The sequence below is a fragment of the Misgurnus anguillicaudatus genome, chromosome 24 (genome assembly GCF_027580225.2).
Source record: "Misgurnus anguillicaudatus chromosome 24, ASM2758022v2, whole genome shotgun sequence".
NCBI lineage: Eukaryota > Metazoa > Chordata > Actinopteri > Cypriniformes > Cobitidae > Misgurnus > Misgurnus anguillicaudatus.
This window is the reverse complement of record NC_073360.2, coordinates 15,623,513-15,647,673: the sequence shown is the minus strand read 5'-3', so window position 1 is coordinate 15,647,673 and position 24,161 is coordinate 15,623,513. Positions and strand designations below refer to the sequence as shown.

Below are 24,161 nucleotides of genomic sequence, written 5' to 3'. Positions count from 1 at the left end.
TATTTAAGAATAGACTGCTTTGCGTGATAATATGACCTTTTTGACTTGTGGTATGAAAAAGCTCCTACTGAAATCTACAGGATGGCGAGAGAAAAAGGGGTCTTGTCTCTTTTTGTCTGTTCTTTACCTGTCACTCTGATAGGACCATTTTAACTGAATTCTTTTAACCCTTTGAGCACCCAACAGAGTGACTGTTTGACATAAACCTTAAATGACTTTGATTTGCAAGATTGACATTCAATTTGAAGTGTCAGTGAGTCGGGATTGTTAAGTTATACGAAAAGTTTTTCTTTAAAAGCTCTCGGGTTCTCAAAGGGTTTGACTAAAATGCATAGAACCAATATATTAGCATCACCTTGATCTTTGCTTAAATGTTCTGTATCACTTCTCCTTTTTTTTCTGGTTGCTTTGTCCTTTAAAGTCCAACTACAATGTGTCTTTGACCAATGAAAAGTAATCGAATCTGTGAATGTGCCTTCTCAATACTGGGCTCTGGTTTGGGATAATGTTCTGTTTTTATTTTCTTCTCACTTCTGCTTTTTCTGACTTTGCATGCCCTTGTATTCTTATAATGCTACAAAAGGAAAAAAAAACATTTTTAATTGTTAGTTTGGCAAGACTATATTGTAACAACAGATCTTTCATGGAATTTTGTGACTTCTCTCTCTTTCTCTCTCTGCCAGTGTTGTCGTAATAAATATGAATAATGGTACAGCAGACATGCGTGCCGTCTTGATTTCTCTCTCCATCCTTCAATCTTGCCTATCAGATGTATTTGTCAGAATTAGCACACTGCACCAGCTCCTTGTCAATTTCACAAATTGCTGTATTGTAATGGTGCGTTTACACCAACCGCGGTAGAGGCGTGAAGTGCGAGTGATTTCAATGTTAAGTCAATGTGCAGACGCGTTGACGCGCGTCAGGAGGTCCCGCGGCGCGGAAGAGGCGTTCGGCGCGGAAGACGCGTTGCCGCGTTATTCGCGCATGAAGCTCGCGCGAATTGATTGTTGTGCGCGGTACGCGCGAATAGTGCTTTTTTGTGCATTTTGCGCTTCACGCGAATTTGCGGCTGGCGCCCGAGTTGAAAAATTTGAAAATTGGCGGAATTTCACGCCGCGTTAACCAATCAGGAGCCTGCTTGCTGCTGTGGTGGCAGCCCCGCCCGGAGTCACTCATTCAAGCAGTCACTCGGAGCTATAAGACACAAGTTCTTATTTCTATAGAGACAGGAATAAAAAGGACCTCGCTTTGAAGAGTGTCAGTAAGGACTTTGGGCAACCTGGTAAGTTGTAATACACACTTCACTTTTGAGTCACGTGACGTTTATCGACTCGCGCCGTTTATTTTCCCCCTATAGTAAGGTTACCCAATACAAACTGGTAACTCTCTTGATAAATGCACAAGTAACATCAGTCATCTTGCAAACAGACACTCGCACAGCAGTTGCCCCTCCCACAAGAAGCGGAGTTTGCCTCGGACACGCGTCAAATGCTTGCTTTTTCCGCGCGTCTACTCCGCTCTACACGCGCGGATGCATTCAAAGTGTTCAAGCGGCAAACTAGGCGCGGAAGACGCGATTTTGACGCCCAAAACGCGTTTGGTGTAAACTCAGCATTGTTGTTTTCACGCATATACGTTTGTCAATTTGTAGGACTGTCAATCAATTAAATGCGTTTAATTCATACGCAGATTAGAATATTTAAATATTTGTCAAAAAGAAAAACAGTTCAAGTTGAAATTACGTAACATTATTGTAGCAGTTATTATGCGATATAAGTACTATTCAGACGGGATAAGTTTTACATTGGGAGGTGGGGTAAAGCAATTTTTATCAGAGCTTCTCGGTGAACATCAGTGAAGATTTCGGCGACTTTTACCTTCTGTAAAAAGGTTCGGAAAAATGACCTCAGTTAATACTAATCCAGTGCGAATAGACCAGCTTTAAATATACACTCAAATTTCGTAATTTTTCTGTTATTTTGCGGGTTTCTTTTAAATATAAAAGTGCTTAAAGAAGCATTTACTTGGGTTCTAGTTAGGAAAACAAGTCAGTGGCTTCCTGTGGTAAAATTACATTACGCCATCTACCCCCGTAAAAGGAATCCCGTCCGAATAAGGCTATAATACACTGAAAAATGATTCTGTGCCTTAGTAAATTTAACTTAATTAAAAAAATTATTAAATTATATTAAAAAAATGTTAAAAGGAAAAATAACACAAATAATTTAAGTAATTCTAAATTAACAAATTATTGAGTAAATCTCACTTAATTTTATCATGTAAAATCCACCCAAATTTGTAAGAAGGATATTTTGTGTTGAAACTACATTAATTATTTAAGTAAATATGACTAGCTAGTCAGTGGGCTTGTACTTTCCAGCATGCTTTGCATGGGACTGCATTTGGAGAATAAATTTTGAAATTAAGTGCTATTTTTTGTGTTTTTAACAAAAAAGAAAGACTTGTTAGTGTTTCAGGTTAAATTATCTTTGAGATTTAGAAGAGTTTCTGTTTTGAGTTTTGTGGTTACCATCATTCAGAAGAGTAGTGCTTGTGTATAGACAATAGGTGACATGATGAAAATCATGATGTAAGCAGTAACTGTGCTTATGCCAGTACTAAGACTTACTGGGTCTCTTCTTACTTGCTCAGCATAATGTGGCAGTTAAAATTGGAAAGTTAAGATAGAATAAGAAATTAAAAAATTATTGGATTAAACGTCATTTTAGTATGTATAAATTAAACCATTAAATTGATCTGGTTGCACATAATTAATTTTAGTGTACTGAACATAAAAAATTGAGTAAATTCTACTTAAAATAACTATGAATATAATTACTCTGAAATTACTTATAAAATATAAGTACACTCAACCTAAAATATATATCTGGAGTTAGATAAATTAATTGTGTGCATCGTCTTGCCATAATAATATTAAGTAAATTCAACATAACATTTTTTTCAGTGTAGACTTGAAGGCCATTAACACTGGTGTTTACATGACTGCATATTTCTTGTTGCACTTAAATTTTTAAGTTGAATTAACTAGAATTTACAATTCATTTCAACTTTAACTAGTGAGGAGTTGCTATAAATTATAAAAATACATTTAAATTTGCTTATTTCAACTTGATTTTTATAATTAGTCAAGAAAGTTAAAATTAATTGTAAATTCAAGTTTTATTAAACTAAAAAAGTGCAACATTTTTACACTGAATGAACTTTTAAGAAGCTGTTAAAAAGTAGTTGATTTTATGCAGATTGACGTCTGGGGCCTTCGCATAAAAACCTGTTAAAAAGTATCATTGACGCATGTTGCAACTTGCAACTACAGAAAAATCTGCTTAAATTTCAAGCTTGCATTTAAAAAGGTCATATCGTAAAATTTACGAATGGTCCTAGGGGCATGATTAAATGCTTGTGACGTGATGAAAGCATCTGCTGCTGTTAATGCCAAAATATGTTAATTTTTAGATCACATTTGTAAAATGATCACACTAAAGTACAGCCTTACATTGACAGCCCTAGTTTTTTATATCACGAATAAGATCCTATTAGTTCAGACATGCCGTAATTAATCAAAATTACTAGTACAGTGTTATTTTATTAGTTTCTGTAGCCTCAGTGAAACTTTGCCTGCAGCCAGCCTATAATTCTGTATTTGAAATAAGATCACGCCGAAGCTTCAAAGAGTCCAGCACAATACAGCGCCACAGTTTTCTTATCAGTCTGTCAGCATGAATGATTGGATGGAAGTGGGCAGAATTGCATGTTGAAACCCAGTTAAAGGCATAAAGGCAACCCTGGAAGGCAGAAAATTGCATCTCTTGGTCTGAGTCACAGACCTGTTGTAATTTCCAGTTAAAACAAGCATTCATTTTAGGGGGGAAAATCGATTTATACAATTGCATATTGATATTATTCTCTTTTACCATAAAACAGAAAATTATACATCCCTTATCTGCAGTACCAAATCTGCACACTCATTCGAGTTCAGCCCAGTCAGACTAAAAATGTTTATATTTAAAGATAGATAAGACCTCAGGAATCACACAAGTAGTTGTGTTTTTATCAGAAATGATTTATCATTGATGCATTGCAATGTGCAAATCGTCCTTACGCTGCACTTATGGAATAAGAAAGCTCATGAATCATTTAGTACTTTTACATTTTCTAATTTTACAAAAAACAACAGATAATTAATCAATTAGGTTTCATATTGATGGTTTGTAGACCAAATAAAGTTGGATTCAAAATAGGTGACATTTGGGTGAACTTTGCTTACAATATACATCTTTTTAGTAACAATTAAATAATTAAAATAAAACATAATGGGGCGGTTTCCCATCACAAGGCTTAGTACCAGACTAAAATGCTTGTTTGAGCTGCATTAATTTAGGGTGTACTCACACTATCCAAACAATATGATGAGGGCTGTGACATGTGTAAGGGCTGTCTTTCATTGCGCACCCAATGACTCAGAATAAAAAACACAGACTTAACATTACGATGGGTTCCAGTTTTAAGAGCGTTTTAGTTCCTGCTTTTTTCAAAACAATCGCATCTTAATAACGAAAGCGTGCCGGGCTCAGATTGATAAAAGTACAGCGAGTGCATGCATCTGGGGGAGTAGGGAGGGGGGCAATCGAGTGGGGCGTGGTTTGATTTGGATAATATGAATGCTCCCTTAAAAACAACTTGAACTGACCTATCTTAACATATATCAGTGCCATTGTTTTGTTTAAAGATGCACAACAGTATTGTTTTTATAAGGTATGTTTGTAAAGACTACTTAAATGTCCTAATATTACTAAGACCTAATCCTGAATTAATCTAAACCAGCGTAACTCAACCAGGGGGCGTGGCCAACATGGAGACCTCAACAGATTTCCAAGGGGGCCTTAAAATGACCTAAAATTATTCAAGACCAAAAGGCATTATATGATAAAAGAATCAAAAAGTCAAAAATATCTATGTTTTTTGTTATGAATATACATTTGTCTAGTCATGCCAAACTCTAATACATTCTATTGGGTGGAAATAGAGTGTGTGGGGGGGCCTTCAAATATTATTTTGGCCAATGGAGGCCCTTAAAAAGTTGAAAACCAATTATCTAAACCCTGTCCAGGAAACCACCCCAAAACGTAACTGACTTGAAACTAGTTTAGATCCAGATTATTGATTGCTTGGACTCATTTGCTTACTTTTCCTGTTAAGTCTTTTGGGATCAAAACAAGGTAAGTGTTTACAGTATGGCAAATTTTCAGTTCTTTTCATCATGTAAATGTTTTTTGCATGATACCAGAAAGACTTCACATAGAGTAAAATCCTACTACACATAACCAAAAGGGTTTGGAAGACTTGGGAAGGTTTACAGCGCAAATAACCTAAAATATTTTCAGAAAAATTCATACAGTAGAACTCCTAGGCATGCCCAACACAATATTGCTTGGGGGACTGACATTGCGATTTTGTTTTCCTGCGATGTATGCCATGATATGAGAAATACTGGATGACTTCACCAGGTTACTTAACTGTTTGAGAGTAATTAACTTCTCCCTTGCAATTTTTTGTAAAGCTCAAAGAAATCTCTGATTTCTCTCTGCCTTTTAAAACTTTCTTATATGATGTAACACTGACAAAACACACAAAAGCATCCAAAATAGTTTTCCTTTTGAGACAAATGGTCTGCATTTTCTGCAAGTCTGTTTATTACATTTATATAAATTGGGCAATATATTTTAATTTAAATATTATATTGCAATTTGTCATTGATTTATCAAATGAAGACTTAAGATGCAAAACCCACTAAGTGTGTCTGGCATGACTTTTTGTTAATTAGCATTTTTATCAGACCCTTGATAAAGAGATGACCTGATCTTGGGATTAACTGGATTAGACACAAACGTAGGTGGCGTTTAGCAGCTTTTGCATCTGAACTCTTACATCTGACACACTCTTAATACAGATGTCCCTTGCCCCTTTGGATAAAAGTGCGTGGAAATTGCATACATGTGATCTGTAACCTTGACCACTAAGGTATTATTAATATACAATACTGAGGTATCCCATGTTGTCATTACAGAGGCTGACGATTTGAAATTTGACCCTTTTGGCACATCAGCTGTAAGCAGTCTGGGCAGCTACGACTGGTCAGACAAAGAAGATTTTTCATCTGGTCAGGGTAAAAAGCTCCACGGAGGATCTCTGGGCGGACTTCCATCGTCAGTGGTGGTCCACAAGAAAGAGACGTCCTTTGGGAGCTCCGAAAATATCACCCATACCACGGTTGCCAAGGTGACCACCTTCCCAATCGAAGATGGTGTCCCAGTTACCGAGAGCCGGTTCGAAGCGTTCGCCGACTTTGGCTCCGTCGAACAGGCTGGTCAAGATGAAGATGACTTTGGTGACTTTGCCAGCACAGTTTCGGAGAAATCCGACTCCCCTCCCGGTACGGCTGAAACTGGCTCGGAGGGCATGCCAGATGAGTTTGGTGCCTTCCATGGAGACAAACCCAAATTTGGCAAATCAGACTTCTTGAAGGCCAGCGCACAGACCAAGGTGAAATCCAGTGAAGAGATGATCAAAAACGAGCTTGCCACCTTTGACTTGTCTGTGCAGGGTAAGTTTCATTGCAGTTTTTTGTGGACAATACTTTAAAAATGACTTACAGTTGCACTAAGCAACCCAAATGGTAGAACATTGTATATTAGGAATGCAAAGATCATGGGTTTAAAGGCGGGGTGCGTGATTTCTGAAAAACACTTTGGAAAAGGGAGTTGGGCCGACTACCAAAACACACTTGTAGCCAATTAGCAATAAGGGGCGTGTCTACTAACCAACATCGTTGCCTGGGTTGCGTATGTGTGGGGCGGGTCTATCAAAAGAATGTCCAGATTATATTGGTATAGGGACGTGTTTGTTTAGGTGATTTCAAATGTCAACATTGGCTTTCAGAGATCATGCACCCCGCCTTTAATTCTTAGGAAGCACACACACTGGCAAACAAATGTATGTGCACTGTACAGTAAGTTGCTTTGGATAAAAACCTTTGCCAAAATGCATAAACGTAAATGTACGTGCATCTCACGGTTTCATTTTCTTTAAAAGTCAACAGATGGCAGTGTGTCAATAGAAGTCACTAGAAGTCACTCCGCCATCCAAATGACACCCCACTTTCTCCTCGTCACCACATGCATTTTGTATTAGCACTTATTTAAAGGTGCAGTGTGTAATTTTTAGAAGGATCTCTTGACAGAAATGCAAAATAATATACAAAACTATATTATCAGGGGTGTACAAAGACCTTTCATAATGAACTCTTATGTGTTTATTACCTTAGAACGAGACCTTTTTATCTACATACAAAGAGGGTCCCCTTATGGAGGTCGCCATTTTGTTCCACTATTTTTCTACAGAAGCAACTATTTTTTTTACTAAGTTGTCTCAGACGATGGCATGTTTGTCCGGTGGTGGCTACCGTAGCTTCTCTATGTGTTTCAAAAGCGAGGGGTGAGCAGTGGACTGAGCCATTGGTTGCAATTCGCAACCTCACCACTAGATGCCGCTAAAATTTACACACTGCACCTTTAAAAACATAAAATCTTATTAGCCTTCTATTGGACCCCACCCACATCTTCTGTACAAAATAAAAGGTTTATTCCTCCTATCAGGCAGTTAATCTAAAGACTGGAGTTTATATAGTAATATATTAGCACAGTTTGAACCCAACGCCACGCAGAGACTGATGTGTTTCCCAACAGGAAGTGCGATTCCCCATCGCTGCTGTCTGTGTCCCGGTGGAACGCCACCTTTGCCGTGCTTGTGTGTGTGTGTGGCAAGACTTGCGTGCCAGCTTGCTTGTGTGATGCGTGATGAATAATGCATGCCTATATTATCATGCTGCTGTTTTGCACATAATAATTATTTGTTGCAAATGAGATATTATTGGTTGATGTTGTGGCTCCGCCTGGATTAGCAACAACAGTTTGAGTTCTTTGGAAAGTTTGGCTGATTAAATATTTATCACTTCTTTTGAAAAATGCCTGAATTAGATCTCATCTCCTGTCCTCTCCAGGCTCCCATAAACGTAGCCACAGTCTGGGCGAGAAAGAAATCGGTCGCTCTATACCGTCTCCTGCACCCGAGCAGCCCTTCAGAGACCGCTCCAACACCTTGAATGAAAAACCGGCGCTGCCCGTCATCCGCGACAAGTATAAGGATCTCACCGGAGAGGTGGAGGTCAGTCGGTTTTATTCCTCTGCTCTTTGCCATCCCTGTCTAGTACACTTGTTATTCTTGAGCTACAAGAAGCGAGCACACACGTTCTCCTCAGCTCAATATGACCCAAGGTTCTGAATGAACAAAGCTCTTATTCTGTTTAATCTCTTACCTTTATTCTGTCCTACTGGCTCTCACCCAAACTTACTCTTGACAGGAAAGCGAGCGGTATGCGTATGAATGGCAGAGGTGTTTGGAGAGCGCTCTACAGGTAACACATACCTCCAGACTCGTGTTCATAAAGCATTCATTTTATAGCAATTTTTAAAGAAATAGTTCACCAAGTATGAACATTCTCTCATAATTTACTCATCCTTAGCCCTTGTATACGACTCCCTTTTTTAGCTATAAACTCATAATTTTTATTGTTTAATATTTTATATTTTTTATTATATTTTTGTATTCTGAAGAAAAACTATATTTGTGAGAGAAAGTGATTAATATTTTGAAATTATTTAGGGATCGGTACGTCACATATCTATGGTAACATACAGATCAGTGTGTTAAGTTAAAATATGGCGACACGTCAGTAACACTGAACCTTGCATTTCTCGTGACTACTTGTCGTATGCTAGTTTCATCACGATTAGGGCTGTAACGATTTATCGTGCAAATGCACGTTTTCTCAATGAATGAATTTGAATGAATTACGGTGAAATGCCGCCACATCCAAAAGCCAGGGGGCGCACTCGTGCAGAAACGCCACTTGTGCCACAGAAGAAGTAGCGTTACTAACCCTATTCCAGGAAATGCCTACAGGAATATGTATATCGCTGTTCTTCAAACTGTTTCAGGTATTTTCATGATAATAAAGAATATTTTGAATGACTTTGTTTAACGAGTGTTGCTTTTTCAAATGCACGTTATAAACGACTCAGACTCATAATGATTTTAGATTGATAACGGACTTCTTACTGATCAAAACGCCATAGTACACGTACAAGCTGTGCATGAAACACAGAATCGCGATGCAGCGATGCAGATTCGATTTTAGACAGGCCTTTTTAATGGGACACGGGATATATCGTTACAGCCCTAATCACGATACACGCGAGAACCAATGAGATTCGATGTTAATGACATGCCGCCATATTTGAATTTACAAGGCTGATCTTTTTAACCCTAATAATACCCTTGGGGTCAATCTTACCCCCAAGTCAATTTTCTTAAGTTAAAAACATGGTTCCCTTCATGTCAGTGGAATAAGATTTTGTGACTTTTCCAGATTATCTGTCAATATTCATATAAAAAAAACTGGGCTTAATTTGGTCGATCCAAAGATGAGTAAAAAAGGCCCTTTGGGGGTAAAAATGGCCCCAATTGAAAATGAATGGAAAATGCACAAAAAATTATTTTTTTCTTTTTATTTGTCAAAAAAATCTATTCATCAAGAATAAATCTGAAAATTTCAACACAGAAAAGTAGGCCTGGTACTAGAGCACAAATGCAATATTGAAATGACATGCCCAATCACACACACAAAGGTATGACTGCCACAGAGAGCATTTTTTTGTTACAAAAAAAACACGATGCCACAGATGCAAATCAAAGATGTAAATTGGTGGGCTCTAATGCTTACACAGGTGTGTGCACGCACGCACGCACACACACACACACACACACAAAGTCACAGTAAAACTTACACATACATAAAGACACAAACACACATGCACGCACCCACACGTGCACACACCGAGAAAGAGAGAGACACACACACTTACATTTTGTCGAATTTCTGTGGCATTTTGTAAAAACAGACATTTCAAAATGCATCAAAAACTACAAAAAATTCTACTATTTGAAATAATATTTATTTTTAATGTCCTTTCTAATGTTTATATAAACATAAATTCACAAAATGTTTTACTAAAGTAGTGATGTGAGCAGTTGGCCACATCCAGTAAAATGAATGGGTCTCTATGGGCCTCTGCTGGTTAAAATTATTTGTTTCCTAAACTGTAATTCTTTTGTTTTGTTTTTCTAAACACCGGATGGCCGAATTCAACACATAACATCTAGATCAGTATCTAAAAACAATTTAAATCAAATTTTGATCATAATTTATGTATATTTTTCATAGAAATTTTATATTTTACATGCAAGTTAATGGTGTAGTTGAGCAATTGAGTGGTAAACCCACAAACTCCCAAAATACAGAATTAATGTATAGATGGGAAGTAAACAAAAAATTATATATTATTTGTATCCTTAAAAATGTATATATATTTGTAATCACTCTTTTAATTTCTGGGTTTATTTTACCCCTACGGAACTCTAAAGTATACAGAAAAATCGGGGCTTATGAGGGTTAAATAAGAATGTTTATATTTGGGTGCACAATTCCTTTAACAGGATTATATTGCTTTAATCTAAGCCCTGGTAACATCATTGGTTGGTACACTTTTAGAAGTTAAAGATAGAAGGTAGACTTTGTCTTTCTTTGCCTCTTTCAGGTTATCAGCACTGCCAATAATAGCCTTAATGGCATCAGCAGTTCAACAGTGTGCACAGAGGTCATCCAGTCAGCACAGGGCATGGAGTACCTGCTGGGTAAGATTAAAATCACCTGTATATTAACTGATCCGAGAGCAGCTTTCCTATCTTTCTACTTAACATTCGAACAGTGTCATTAAAAGTGATCAACATTAAAGTGCAACCCAATTCTCCTTTATCCACCTTCATGCCTGCCCCTCGTGTGCCCCAGCGGTCTTCTGTCAAACAGAGAGGCCAGGTGTTCTGCCTTATCTGTTCACATACACACACACAGAGAGACACACAAACACACACATACACATTGTTGTAGGTCTGATGTAATGAGCAGTCTGTGCTCCTGCATGGAGAGGAACGTACAGCGCCGCTGTTAAAGCTTGTTAAACCTCATAGTGAATTGAAAATAAGGTTGCCAGAAATATGCCATTGTACATCTCATCATGTTGTACATGTCTGGGTTTGACCTAAGCATTATAATGCTGCCTTTTAGCTCAGATTACTGTAGCTCAGGCAATGTGATATGACGCGTAACCAAAATGACAGCTGAAATGTGTTTTGGTTTTTACGTGGTTGTTTATTTGAAATCTGTGTCATTCAAACTCAAAGGTACATTATCACTAAAAAATGAATTTTAACACAGAGCTTGCACTTTTTAACACAAATACAATATTAACATGAAGCTAGCACATTTAGCAAAATTTTTACATGTTTTAAGGCACAACTAGCATATTGCTAGCATGTTTTGTTAATACTAACATGTCAAGCCAAAAAAAGTTTGTTGTTAATATTATTAATTTTTCACTTGCACTATAAAAATGCTGGGTTATTTTTAACTCAGCGTTGGGTCAAAAAGGGTCGAACTCAGCCATTGGTTAAATCAACCTAGAAAATGTTTATATGTTTATAAAACAACCCAGCATTTTGTGTTAAAACAACCCAGCATAGGTTAAATTACAACCCTACATGTTGGGTTCGTCCCATTTTGACCCTACACATGGTTGAAAATAAGCCAGCATTTTTTATAGTTCAAGTGAAAAATTATTAACATGAATTTTTTGGCTTGACATGTTAGCATTATGTTTAAACATGTTTATGTCATACTTAAACATGCTAACAATTAGGGCTGTGCAAAAAATCGCCTGCGGTTCTCATGCGTGTTTCACCAGTAAAGCCGGTTCGGTGATTAGTATTAAATCACCATCAGCTGCTTTCAGATGGAGCGGCATTTACTACACAGAGTCGTAGTGCACAGAGAAGCTGGCAAAATCGTGTTCATAATCGAGGAAAATCGACTTTGATAGCGTATGCGTACTATGCGATTTTGCCAACTTCTCTGTGCACTACGACTCTGTGTAGTAAATGCCGCTCCATCTGAAAGCAGCTGATGGCGATTTAATACTAATCACAAAACCGGCTTTACTAATGAAACATGCATGAGAATTTCAGGCAATTTTTTGCACAGCCGTACTAACAATGTGTTAGTTGCGTGGTAAAACATGTTGGCCTCTTGCTAAATGCGCTAGCTTCATGTTAATATGTTTTTGTGTTAAAATGGGCTAGCATTATAATATAAAGTGTCATCTTTATGTTTAAACACGTTAGTGTCAGCATGCTGTAGCATATTTTAATATTAGCTTGTTGTTAAAACATGCTAACATCATACTAAATAATGTAATAACATTTTAAAGGCGACAGAGAATGAAAAACCACTTTACCTTGACTTTGTTGAATAATGGTAGTCTACCCGCATTCACGAACATACAAAAAGTGCTAGACATGCTAAACATCTCAGTCTCATAAAAATTCCTCTTTTAGAATTGTCAGCCAGAAAACGGCCCAATCTGAATATACTACATTAAAAAAAAGAAAACACTACAGTTTTTTTAATATTTTACTATGTTCTTACATCAACTTAGACTAATTAATACATCCCTATCTTTTTTCAATGCATCATTAGTTTGCAGCACTTCAACCTTTGCGCGCAGTAACATCATCACTCCTAACTACTCCCCCTCTCGCTCGAAACTAACTGCTCTTCCACCATACAATATAGTTCTCATTTTTTATCTGCTTTAAAAATTGACACATTTTACTTTGTGCCACCATACTTAGTAACTACTCATGTAACAGTCTTTAAATAGGAAAAACATGGAAGTGTTTGGTGGCTTCTAAATTCATCCCTGTTTGGATCCTAAGGAATGAATGGGGCTAGGCTAAATGCTAACACATTCACAACGTGCTGTACAAAGATTAAGTGCACGCATTGAAAAAGATAGGGATGTATTAATTTGTCTAAGTTGAGGTAAGAACATGGTAAAATATTGAAAAACTGTGGTGTTTTCCTTTAAAATATTTTATAAAATAGCATTTGATACTATTTCAAACAGGCCAGGCTTTGTCAAGCCAACATAAAATCAGTCTCAACTATCTAGTTACTATTATTTTATGTAGATTGGCTTGGCCTGTGTCTCTTCTTTATATATTTTGAATGATGCAATGCGTTTTTATGTTTTGGCACAATGGCCATCCCCCAGCAACATCACCTTTCACACCTGTCATGACTTTTAGAAATCGAAATTAATGGCAAGTTATTGGCTTTGAATTATTAAAGATGTTGACAGCCCCAGGTGTTATTTCAACAGTTGCCCGATATTGTTTATTTATTGCCTGTGGCGTCATCTTTTAATCCATACTGAGCTACCAGTATCGTGCCAAAGCCAAAATTTTGGTATCGATCCAACCCAAATGGAGCCTGAGCAGTGTATTGTGGGTCTGACCAGGGGAGGCTTGTGTTTCAGAGTACAGCAATTATTCTGAGCCTCTAATGCTTTCAAGTTAAAATGACATTCAGTACAGGGAATTCAAAGAACATCACCGCTATCTATTGTTTCCACACAAAACACCCTCCCTGTTTCTTTTGTTTTCATGTGTGAGAGAAACATCTTTTCATTTTCCTATTCTGAGGTGTGTAGCGTGATGAATAGCCTTCGGTGACAACATTGTTATCATTGTATATTTTTATTAACGCTTGTGGTTTTGATCGACGTGACGGTGTGTTCTCCATGTGTCTGTAAAAGGTTTATTCATTTTTCTGGCTGTGACAGGTGTGGTGGAAGTGTATCGTGTGACCAAGCGCGTGGAGCTTGGTATCAAAGCCACGGCCGTTTGCTCTGAGAAACTACAGGAGCTGCTTAAAGACATCAGCCGCGTGTGGAACAACCTGATGGGCTTCATGTCACTAGCGAACCTCACTGTGAGTTCACCCTAAAGTAAAGTTTTTTGGCTTTAGTGTGAATTAAAGAGTTATGAATCGAGACCATCCCCTGTCGGTCTTATTGACTGATGATTGGTTCTTTTAACTGGAAGATGGGACATCCATCACTAGAGCAGCCATTTTGAGCATTGCATTGTCCCCTATTCATAATAATAGCAGTGCCACATCTTGTTATTTCCAATATCTTTGTCAGAGAGTAGATGGTTTTTCTTGGCTTTTGTAGCTGATGTATTGATCTTCAGGTGTCAATCAAAGGCTTGAAGTTGAAAAAGGTTGAAGGACCCCTGTGATCTGACAGCTGTTGTGTTATTGAGAAATGTGTTTGTGATGCATGTGTCTGGGGGTTTTTTTAGCCTGATGAGAGCTCTCTGGACTTCTCCTCTTGTATACTGAGGCATGGCATTAAAAATGCAAAGGAGCTGGCGTGTGGAGTTTGTCTACTCAACGTGGACTCTCGCAGCAAGGTCTGTATCTGCATAACACTGGTATCAATGTTGTTATTCAATAGTGTGCAGTCAATATAGGATTGTGTATTAAAGAATTGAAATTTTGGCCTCTACTCATTCTTATATTGTTTTAAATCTGTATGCTGTTGTTTTTTCTGTAAAGCACAAATAAATCTTTCAAGAATTGTGATGCAATCTTTGTAGTACATTAACAGTTCATAATGAGCAATGACCAAACTTTAAATTATGGCTGCGTCCGAAACCGCATACTGTTCAGTAGGTACTGAATGAGATGAAGTACTTACTTATTAACTGTTAAAACAGTAGGTACTGTATAGTATATATCCTGATAGTATGAATTCGATTTGGACATACTACATCCGCCATGTCGATACATCCCGTAATCATCGTGTCATGTCATACAAGCACGAAAACGGCCGCGTCGCTGCTTTCACCTTTCTTCTCCTTTGCATAACTCCGCTCCTGGGCCATCATGGGATAGTGAAGTGTCCATCGGATGCACACCTCGAAATCTAACCGGAAGTAGTAGGTCATCCGGGTACTTTTCGCATACTGTTTTTGGAATACTTTGTATTCAGACGTACTACTTGCCTCGCCTACTGCTTTTCGCCTACTATATAGTATGGAAGCAGGCGGTTTCGGATGCAGCATTACTCTGTTCTTAAAGGATTACTCCACTTTCATGAGAAGATTTCCTGATAGTTTACGCATCCCGTGTCATTCAATATGTTTGTCTTTTTTTTCATTCGAAAATAAAAAAAAATTTAAAAGGGATAACGTTCCAGGATTTTTCTCCATATAGTGGACTTCAATGGAACCCAATGGTTCTAAATGTGTACTTCCAAAGCAGCTTCAAAGGGCTCTAAACAATCTAGATGGATGCATGATAGTCTTTTCTAGCAAAAAGTTGTTATTTCACCCAAAAATAAAAAATATCTACTTTTTAAACACAACCTCTCATCTTGGACTAGACCTGGGATGCGCATGCACGACCATACGTATTACGTAATCACGTCGAAAGGTCACACGATATATGCAAAACAACTAAAGTGTTTACAAGTGTGGAGAAGGAGGACTGTTGAGATGTTGTTGTATGTAAATGACACTAGTTAATAGGGCTGTCACGGTTATAAAAATTTGGCTGACGGTTAATTGCCTGACGATTATGACGATTAATTGCCTGTTTTAAGGCTTTGGCGGTTATGATGACTAATTGTCTGTTTTATTGCTATAACATTTAATTTTCATACATTTTGTTTGTTCATGAAATAATTTTCACACATTGTTGTGATTATTTAAATTAAATATTTTGCAAGGTTTACATAGCAGTGAATATTAAATATTTAAAAGTAATTCTTTAGTGATAATAGTTCATACTGCTTATCAGAGTTTTGCAGCATTTCTTTAAATGCAGCTTTTCCACTGTGTTGAATGGCTTTGAAATGTATCTTATGAATGCCATCTGATACCGTCTTATTTATACAGGCGCTACAGCACCCCCTTGTGTTTTTTAGAGAGATGCGCAATCATTGCGGTGTTCTGAAATGAACTGAAATTGATGAAACGATTATTTAATCATTGTGACATCTCTACTCGTTAATGTCTTTGTGTAAATTTATTGTTTAAAGGGCACCTATTTCATTGCTAAAAACAATTTTATTTTGTGTATTATAATGTATTTGTGTGGTTTATGGGTAAAAAACACATTATTTCCACACACTGTAATTTTTTGTAGCTCCAGATATACTGCTTATCTCAAATGCTCTGATTTTGTACAAAACTCATCGATTTTAAAGTCTCTGTGTCCCTGATTGGCCAGCTAATCTGTACGTTGTGATTGGCCTGTATACCTCTGACATCAGTTGGAAATGTGAAGCTCCTTACCATGTTTAAAAGATTTGCTCACAATGCAATGCTAACAGGAATTAACTTACATGCTGTGAGTTTGAAGCGGGAGGAATTATGATAATGTCGGTCTTGTCTACATCACCAATCCCAGGAAGTAAACTGTTGCCTACAATCCGTGTGTTTGTTGTAGTCCAAGAAAAGAGATTTACGTTGGAGACAATAACTTGCGTCATCATTTACTTTGGGGTTTGTACATTTTGCATATCCTTAACATGTACTAACACACACACATACACACCAAAGGAAATGTAAAAGCGTGAATTGGACCATAGGTGCCCTTTAAATTGGTCCGTACTTGTGCATTTTGCATACGCCATGCGTGATCTTTTGACGTGATTACGTAATACATAAGGTAATTTTTGTTTCGCTATATAAGACCCTTGGGATTGTGGAGCCCTTTGAAGCTGCATTGAAGTCTACTATATGGGGAGTAATCCTGAAATGTTTTCCTAAAAGAAAATGCTTTTCTTTTCGACTGAAGAAAGAAAGGCGTAAACATCTTGGATGACATGGGGGTAAATTATTAGGAATTTTTCTTATGGAAATGAAGTAATCTTTAAAAACAAAGGAAATGGCTTCAAACTGCTTTCTTTGTTTTTATTGGTTTTGTTTCAAGCCCTGTTCACTACGAACTGTGATTATAAACTGTAACAAGCAGTGTTTTCCCATTGAAAACAGAAAAATGAAAGATACATAAATTAATGGAAAAAATAACAGCATACCGGTTTTGAATGACACGACGGTGAAAACAGCAGAATGTTCAATTTTAAGTGAAAGCCATTCATTGCAATGAGTAAAGTTCATTTTCAAAATCATCTCACTTTTAACCTCCCCCATCCCAACACCCCTCCTGACCATCTCTTTCATTTTCACCATTTTACAGAAGAAAGACGTGAACACATTTGGACGCCTCTTTAAAAGAGTAGGATTCTTTGAACTGCCTCAAAACTCAAATTTGCAGCTTGTTACGCGGGTCAGGCGGGCACAAACGCTCCCCTGTTGTGTTGCCAAAATGATCAAACCTCACCTCTCCTTTCATTTAGTCTGCCAAAAACAGTCTGTCAGTAATGCTCACATGGCGCTCTGACTTGTACATCAAAATCCACTCTCTTTATTTATATATATGCCGTGCTGTCAGGTACTCCTGCCCAAAATAGTGTGGCGAATAGGTGAAGGTCTGTCATTTTGGCACCACTTTGGGGTGGCATAGGACAAATCTACTGTACAAATGGAATGGGGCAAAAAAAATCAGATTAAAGTGATAGTTCACCCAAAAATGAAAATATTCCTTTCATCATTTACTTACCCTTTACAGACTGTTTTCCCTGAACATTTTGGTTCTGTACAGCAAATAAATCAGTCCAGTTTTTGGGTAAACTGTTGCTTTAACTTTAGGGTTTAGATGTAGACATGTGATCACCATAACCTTGAGATTTTTCATTTCCCTCCTGAATCTCTCCCAGTATTAATGCGATGGTCAAGATTTGCTGATGTAATAGGGGGGTAAACAGTGCTCATAGTGATTCAGATCAGGAAGGAGGGGCTCTGAGGCACAAAAAATCATGTGCATGGATGTTTTAGGAGCAGATGTAGCTCAGCCATCAGTCACACATGTGCTATCAGATCCATCGAACACATCTGGCATGCTGCAAATTAATAGTCATCTCCATTTGCTCCTGACATTCGATTAATATCCTGCTTTTTAATGATGTTTTTGGGGGACTGTGGAGAGCATCACTGTTGGGGGTTTAAGGTGGAGCAGAATCTCTAAGATTGGTTTAAAGCTTGCAATGGGATGGGTTGTGTCGGTGGCCGGGGTGTACGCGCTCGGTTACAGATAGAGATTTTCACTGGGATGTTATGGGGCTGCCTCCTCTAAATGGATACCTCCACTTTTTCCACTGTTGGGGTTTCTGGTGCTGGTACTTCTTTGCTCACTTGAAGAAAAAAAAAACGCTTGCATCTTACACTAATGCTGTTTATGCTACTTACAGGCACTGACAAAAGACAATCGCTCCAAAGTAAGGGTAAATATTTTACTGTGTCTTTCTATAAAGTTAACTTAGCTATAGGTGTAGTTTTCAGTGTCCCCCCACAGGCCTTTAAACACTGTCCCAACAAGTGTCGTCATTTTTGCAGGTAGGATGCACACTATGTTTGCAATCAGACAGTAATTAACATTTCCATCAGCTAAACAAGGTCGGTTGAATTATTCTGACCTTTGCAACGCCCGTGAAGCATCTGTTCTGACTGCATGAAAAATGCCGAGCTGCTTCTACTGCAGCCTCCTGTGCATCATACACACAAGCACACCACAGATCATCATACAGTATTATGATTACTGTTTTTATTATAATATACTTGAATATTTTGATATGGCTTTTAAAATGTAAAGCATATTTGAGTCAGGAATAATGTGTTTAAAACATTTTTATTGTTTATAACATTTAAGTAAATTTTAATTATTATTTCACAATATTTCTGATATCCCCATTCAAACAAATGTCAGGTGGTACAACCAATCATTGCGTTAATGCGCTTCCTGTGTCATGCCGATTGTTTGTTTATTTGATAGTGGCATTTAAATTATAATCCATAAATAATTGTAGAACTATAAGGGGCAGTTTCCCAGACAGGGATTAGACTAGTCCTAAACTAAAATAAATGTAAGTCCCAACTGAAAACAACTTGCACTGACATTAAATACATCAGTGGTTTGTTTTGCCTCAAAATGCACACAAGTAATGTTTTTAGTAAGGCATGTTTGTTCAAACTAGTTATGTTTCCTAATTAAACTAAGGTTTAGTTCTGGCTTAAGCTAATCCCTGTCTGGGAAACCACCCCTAAATGTAAGAACAATAATTATTTTAATGTATACAACCTTAGCTTGCATTTATCGAAACTAAAATTATTAGCAAAATGATTAGCTTATTAAAATGATTTAGCTTAATGTTTTTCATTTGTAAGGGACATTCATAGCAGTTGACTTTCTGGTTGCACCACCTGACCTCTGCAATGAATCGATATTTAATAGACTTCTACTTGGATGCTGGTATAAACTTTTGCCTGTTATATCATCGAATTCATAAATATTCTGTTGATGTGCAATTCAAATGTGTTTGATAAAATAGCTTTTTTTCTAGTTTTACATTGGTTGTACCACCTGACTGAGAAAGTGTACCAGCCTACCAGTGATTGTGGTACTACCTTGACATTTGAGAACATCCAAATTGTTGGACGAAATTATTCTAAAATCCCAACAACTACTGATATTCCTGAAATTTGTTTATAGGAAAGGTTTTGAATTTGAACATAAAATAATGCCAAAGTATCTTATTTTGAATTCTTAATAATTAAGACATTTCATAAATGTATCAAGTTATTTTTATAGTAAATAATGCATCCGGAAACAAAAACATGCATGTCATGTCATTGACCCATAGTTGAATTAGTTAAGATTTCTGATATACTATAGCTACTTTGAATGTTTAGTTCAAATTTAAATTCTGGTTGGATAGGCCTAATATGCAGACGATATAAAAGAATGACAATACACATTTATTTAATCACTGATTTTATAATATATACTATATGAAGAGTTTGGTTCCAAAACGTCATAAACGGCATTTAAAAAAAAAACGATTTACTGCCAAACTCAGTTTTATATCAGGTCATTATTTAAAAGTAAATTCTTAATTTTACGGAAAATACAATATCCGCCGTGTTATTCTGTCATCTTTTTTCCCAAAACGCAATAAACGCCACTCCTCCTTTTCTACAGAATGCAATAAATCCGCTCAACAAATCACAGCGCACCATTCCACACAATGTAAACAAACAATGGCGGCGCGTTAAATACACGGAATCCTCATCTTGTACTTCGTGATCAACCAACAAACAAAAACAAAATAATACTTTAATGGCATTGCTAAACCTGTGGTGGTTTTCTGTGACGGGGAAGAAACGTAAGCCATCAAAATCTAATAATTTACGCAAGAGGCACTCGGGAGAAGGAAAATGCCGGTTGCTTGTTCTCCTGACCGCATCAAGCTTCTGTCATGCTAACACATTGACCCCAGAGGATCTTATGAAAAACTTTACATTATTTTACTCAAAGCCAACAAAAATCGACCAAAACATTTTACAGCTGATCGCTGTCAAAAAAAGTTCAGCGACGACGTCCCAAGTATAACTGCAGCAATGACAGTGTTCTTAATATGACAAAGTAAATGTTTTGATTGATGCCATTAATGTTTATTTTTTATCAGTGTATAGTCAACTAAATGAATATAACATGGCAAAGATGAATGTACATTTAGATATTGATTCAATAGATGTATAGCATTTTGAAAAAAAAACTTGTAATGGATTTATTGCATTTTGTGGAAAAAAATAATTTGTTGTTTGATAATAAATCTTTGAAAATCAAATTATGGAAACAGAAAATAAGGTTTTCATCTTGTCACTTTCTTGGTATAGAAAACAAGTTTTTACCGAAATAAGTCAAAATGGATTTTGCATTTTGGAAACAAACTCTTCATGTATATATAGTATTATTTATATATATATATATATATACTATTGCATTCCTTTTCAACTGCAAACAGCCTCTACAGTAAAGTTATTAGGCTATTGCTAATTGGCAAAAAAATATCTGCAAGTTTAACTTTTATGGTTTATTGGGTTAGTAATAGCTTATCTAACACTTCTAATACACTGTAAAAAAGTTAAAGTTGGATTAACTTAAAATTTACTTCAGCTGGTAACACCTAAAAATTGAAGAGTGTTTTACCTAAATTTTCTAACTTAAAGTTAATGCTGGTATTTTTTAGGTATTACCAATTAAAGTCATTTGTTTTATTTATTTATTTTTTTACCTTTTTTCACTTAAAACCTATTTTTTTTTACTTTATTTTTTTCTAGTTTTTTTTAAGTAGATACAATTTTCACTTTTTACGGTGTAGAAACTTGCTTTGATTTTTTACATTTATTAACTAAAATATCAATATTGTGAAATAAATAATTGCAATGGATAACCACATCAGCGCAGTCAAACCATGTTCATGTTTTGTTTGAACTGTCATTTGAGGAGAGCTGAGATTGTTTGTCAAACGCCTATAAAATATTGTTGTCCATGCCCTTATGCATGAGTGTTTATACAGTAGTATCAGCGTGGGAGTCTGTGATTCATCACATGACTCATTCTCCTTCCAGCATCAGCTCCTTATTTTTCCATAGGAAATGCTTCATTTCACTTAACATACATATCATCTTTGCCTGATCACAACTACAGTGAAGTGAAGTTCACTGGGTTCTTGTTTAGCCTTTCTATCTATAGACCGTATGTGGGAAGATTGCACACGTCTTTTCCTCTATTGATCCTAGAAATTATTTTAGTGCTGTATTGAGCTCATGTCTCATTTATTGAGTTTGGTGGTATGCCACCGTGCAGTCGGATGTGACTAGTCAAGTGCCTCTCTAACTTGTTTTAAGACTAAACTTGTTTTTGTTTTAAACCTGAACAAGTTGATGACTAATGTTACTTCATGCTTTGTTTGAGTTTAAAACGAGCTGAACTCTCTTGACTGTAGCTTTGGGAGTTTGTGAAACATTTACACTAAATCACTTTCATTTGAAAGTTTATAAGGCGCAAGGTATTTAAAGTGTAAAACTTAGTATTATATTTAAGGTTAAAACTGTGTATACTGTATCTTTTGTGGCAAGTGATGCTGTTCATAAGCAATACATTTCTGCAAAATGTTACTGAAGTTTGTTATTCTTTTAGATAGGATTTTTAAACCTATTTTGGTGTCCTTATAGTTCTTAAAATCCATTGTGCCCCCCTGCAGTACCACTGGTCAAGTTAAAGCAGATTTCATCTTGCATGAATGAATTGCTTATCTGTCTTGTATTATTCCACGACAGGCCTTCAACTCAGAGACGGACAACTTCAAGCTCACGTATGGAGGTCACCAGTATCACGCCAGCTGTGCTAATTTCTGGATTAACTGTGTGGAACCCAAACCGCCGGGCTTAATTTTGCCTGACCTGCTGTAGAATGTATCCGCTGTTGGAGAGCAACAAAACCGGACCCAGTACTGAACCTTGTGGCACAGTCTGAAAGATCATGGGAGTCATTCATAATTCTGTCACTTTAACTGTTTATCGCTGTTTAACTTCAAAGCGGTACAGCCCTTGCCACTTGAATTTGGGACGTCTAGATCTGCCATTTTCTGTAGGAAGGTCAGATATACTGTATACTGCTGAATAATAATTTAAACACTGTACATGGAGTAAAATATGCCTTTTTGTCTGTACCTTTTTGTCTTTTGATCTGCAATTCTGTCATTTTTGAATGTGCCTGGTTGGATTTGATTCTGTGTTGATGATCGTTCAAGTAAATATTTCTGAATTGTGTATGTGTTGTTAATGTCAGACTTGTTTTCTATCTAACATAAAACCCTAAACAAATAGTTCAAATGAATGCATAACAAAATCTATCAGAAATTACCTAAATGCAAAGTGAGAGAGTGAGACATGTTTCGTCAAGTATGGTAATCCAATATTTGAAACGTGACCTCTGCATATTTAACCCATCGCAGTGAGTAGTGAACACGCACACATCCAGAGCAGTGGGCAGATATCACTACAGCGCCCGTGGAGCAATTGGGGTAAAGGTGCCTTGCTTAATGGTACCACAGTTGCAGTCTACCGGGCAGTGAGACTCGCCAGGCTCTCTAACCACTTGAAATAAGACCATACTGTATTAGTCATAACCAGAAACGCATGCCAGTATCCTCTGAGAAACATTTAGACATTTGTATTATCTTTTATGCCTTAGTAATATTATTGTGCTGGAACAAAAATTACTACAGGAAACGTTTATTTGCCAAGCAAAATCTTTTATAAAACCTTAAACCTTGTGATTGCATTACTGAGTTTAAAAATTTTAATTCTGTCATTTAGACAACGTCACCACTTGTGGAGCATCAGTTTTAAAGACTGTAAATTTCTACACATTGAGAATGGATGGTGGATGGCTTTACATATATTGCAATGGGTAGCATTGTGTAAGAAACAGACCAAAATTTGTAGTCATTGGACGTTGATAGATCATAAAGGATCATAAAGCTCGAGGGAGCAATGCTTTCCTGGGTGTTATTGTATAATTTTTCATCACGATAAGACTTGCATTCAACTAGGATATATTTTTCTATGATGATCTCAGCGATTACGCTGCATTATTGTAAAGCCAACCTGTGGTTGTGTTGTTTGGTCCCTATAATAGGGCAGCACTCACCTCACACTGACTCAGCGCTAATAGCTGCCCATCATAGCAACATTACCTTGGTGATGGTTACCAAGGATACAGGAGTTTGAAAGTGTAAAATACAGCAGACGTCAAGCTTCAGTCTCTGTCTGTAATGAATTCTTTACAGTCACATGTCAGGTATGCCTTTAAAAGACCCTCTTGAAGCCTGTAGATTTAATATTTCATGTGATTCATTTGTATTTCTTTAAACGGCACAGTTGGTAGAGTTTTAAATGGATAACGTTCTGGCCTTGTGTTTATACGGATGTGACTAATAATCTTTATCTTGCTTGTCATCAATCTATAGGGATTTAATTTATAGCATTTGTCTTACAAGTTTAACAAGAATTGAATGGCTGAATATAAAATACAATGGCATTGTAGGCACACTTTGAAATTCTAGCTTACACATTTTTTATTAAAACCCTTA

The 24,161-nt window shown here is 36.8% G+C and overlaps 1 protein-coding gene across 9 annotated transcripts in view; it reads left to right on the top strand.

Moving 5' to 3' along the window:
* The window catches only part of synrg (synergin, gamma), a 56,792-nt gene extending 33,956 nt beyond the window's left edge, over window positions 1-22,836 (top strand). For 3 of the 9 annotated variants that reach the window (XM_055196122.2, XM_055196121.2, XM_055196114.2), the window contains 9 exons: window positions 6,086-6,622; window positions 8,078-8,241; window positions 8,438-8,491; window positions 10,734-10,830; window positions 13,875-14,023; window positions 14,398-14,508; window positions 17,303-17,341; window positions 18,414-18,446; window positions 22,345-22,836. In XM_055196122.2, coding sequence (XP_055052097.2) covers window positions 6,086-6,622; window positions 8,078-8,241; window positions 8,438-8,491; window positions 10,734-10,830; window positions 13,875-14,023; window positions 14,398-14,508; window positions 17,303-17,341; window positions 18,414-18,446; window positions 22,345-22,476 — 1,316 coding nt within the window. In that variant the 3' untranslated portion in view covers window positions 22,477-22,836. The remainder of the gene's footprint in view (window positions 1-6,085; window positions 6,623-8,077; window positions 8,242-8,437; window positions 8,492-10,733; window positions 10,831-13,874; window positions 14,024-14,397; window positions 14,509-17,302; window positions 17,342-18,413; window positions 18,447-22,344) is intronic. The other 6 variants (XM_055196123.2, XM_055196120.2, XM_055196115.2 and 3 more) reach the window with 5 other exon arrangements.
* Window positions 22,837-24,161: the final 1,325 nt, after the last annotated feature.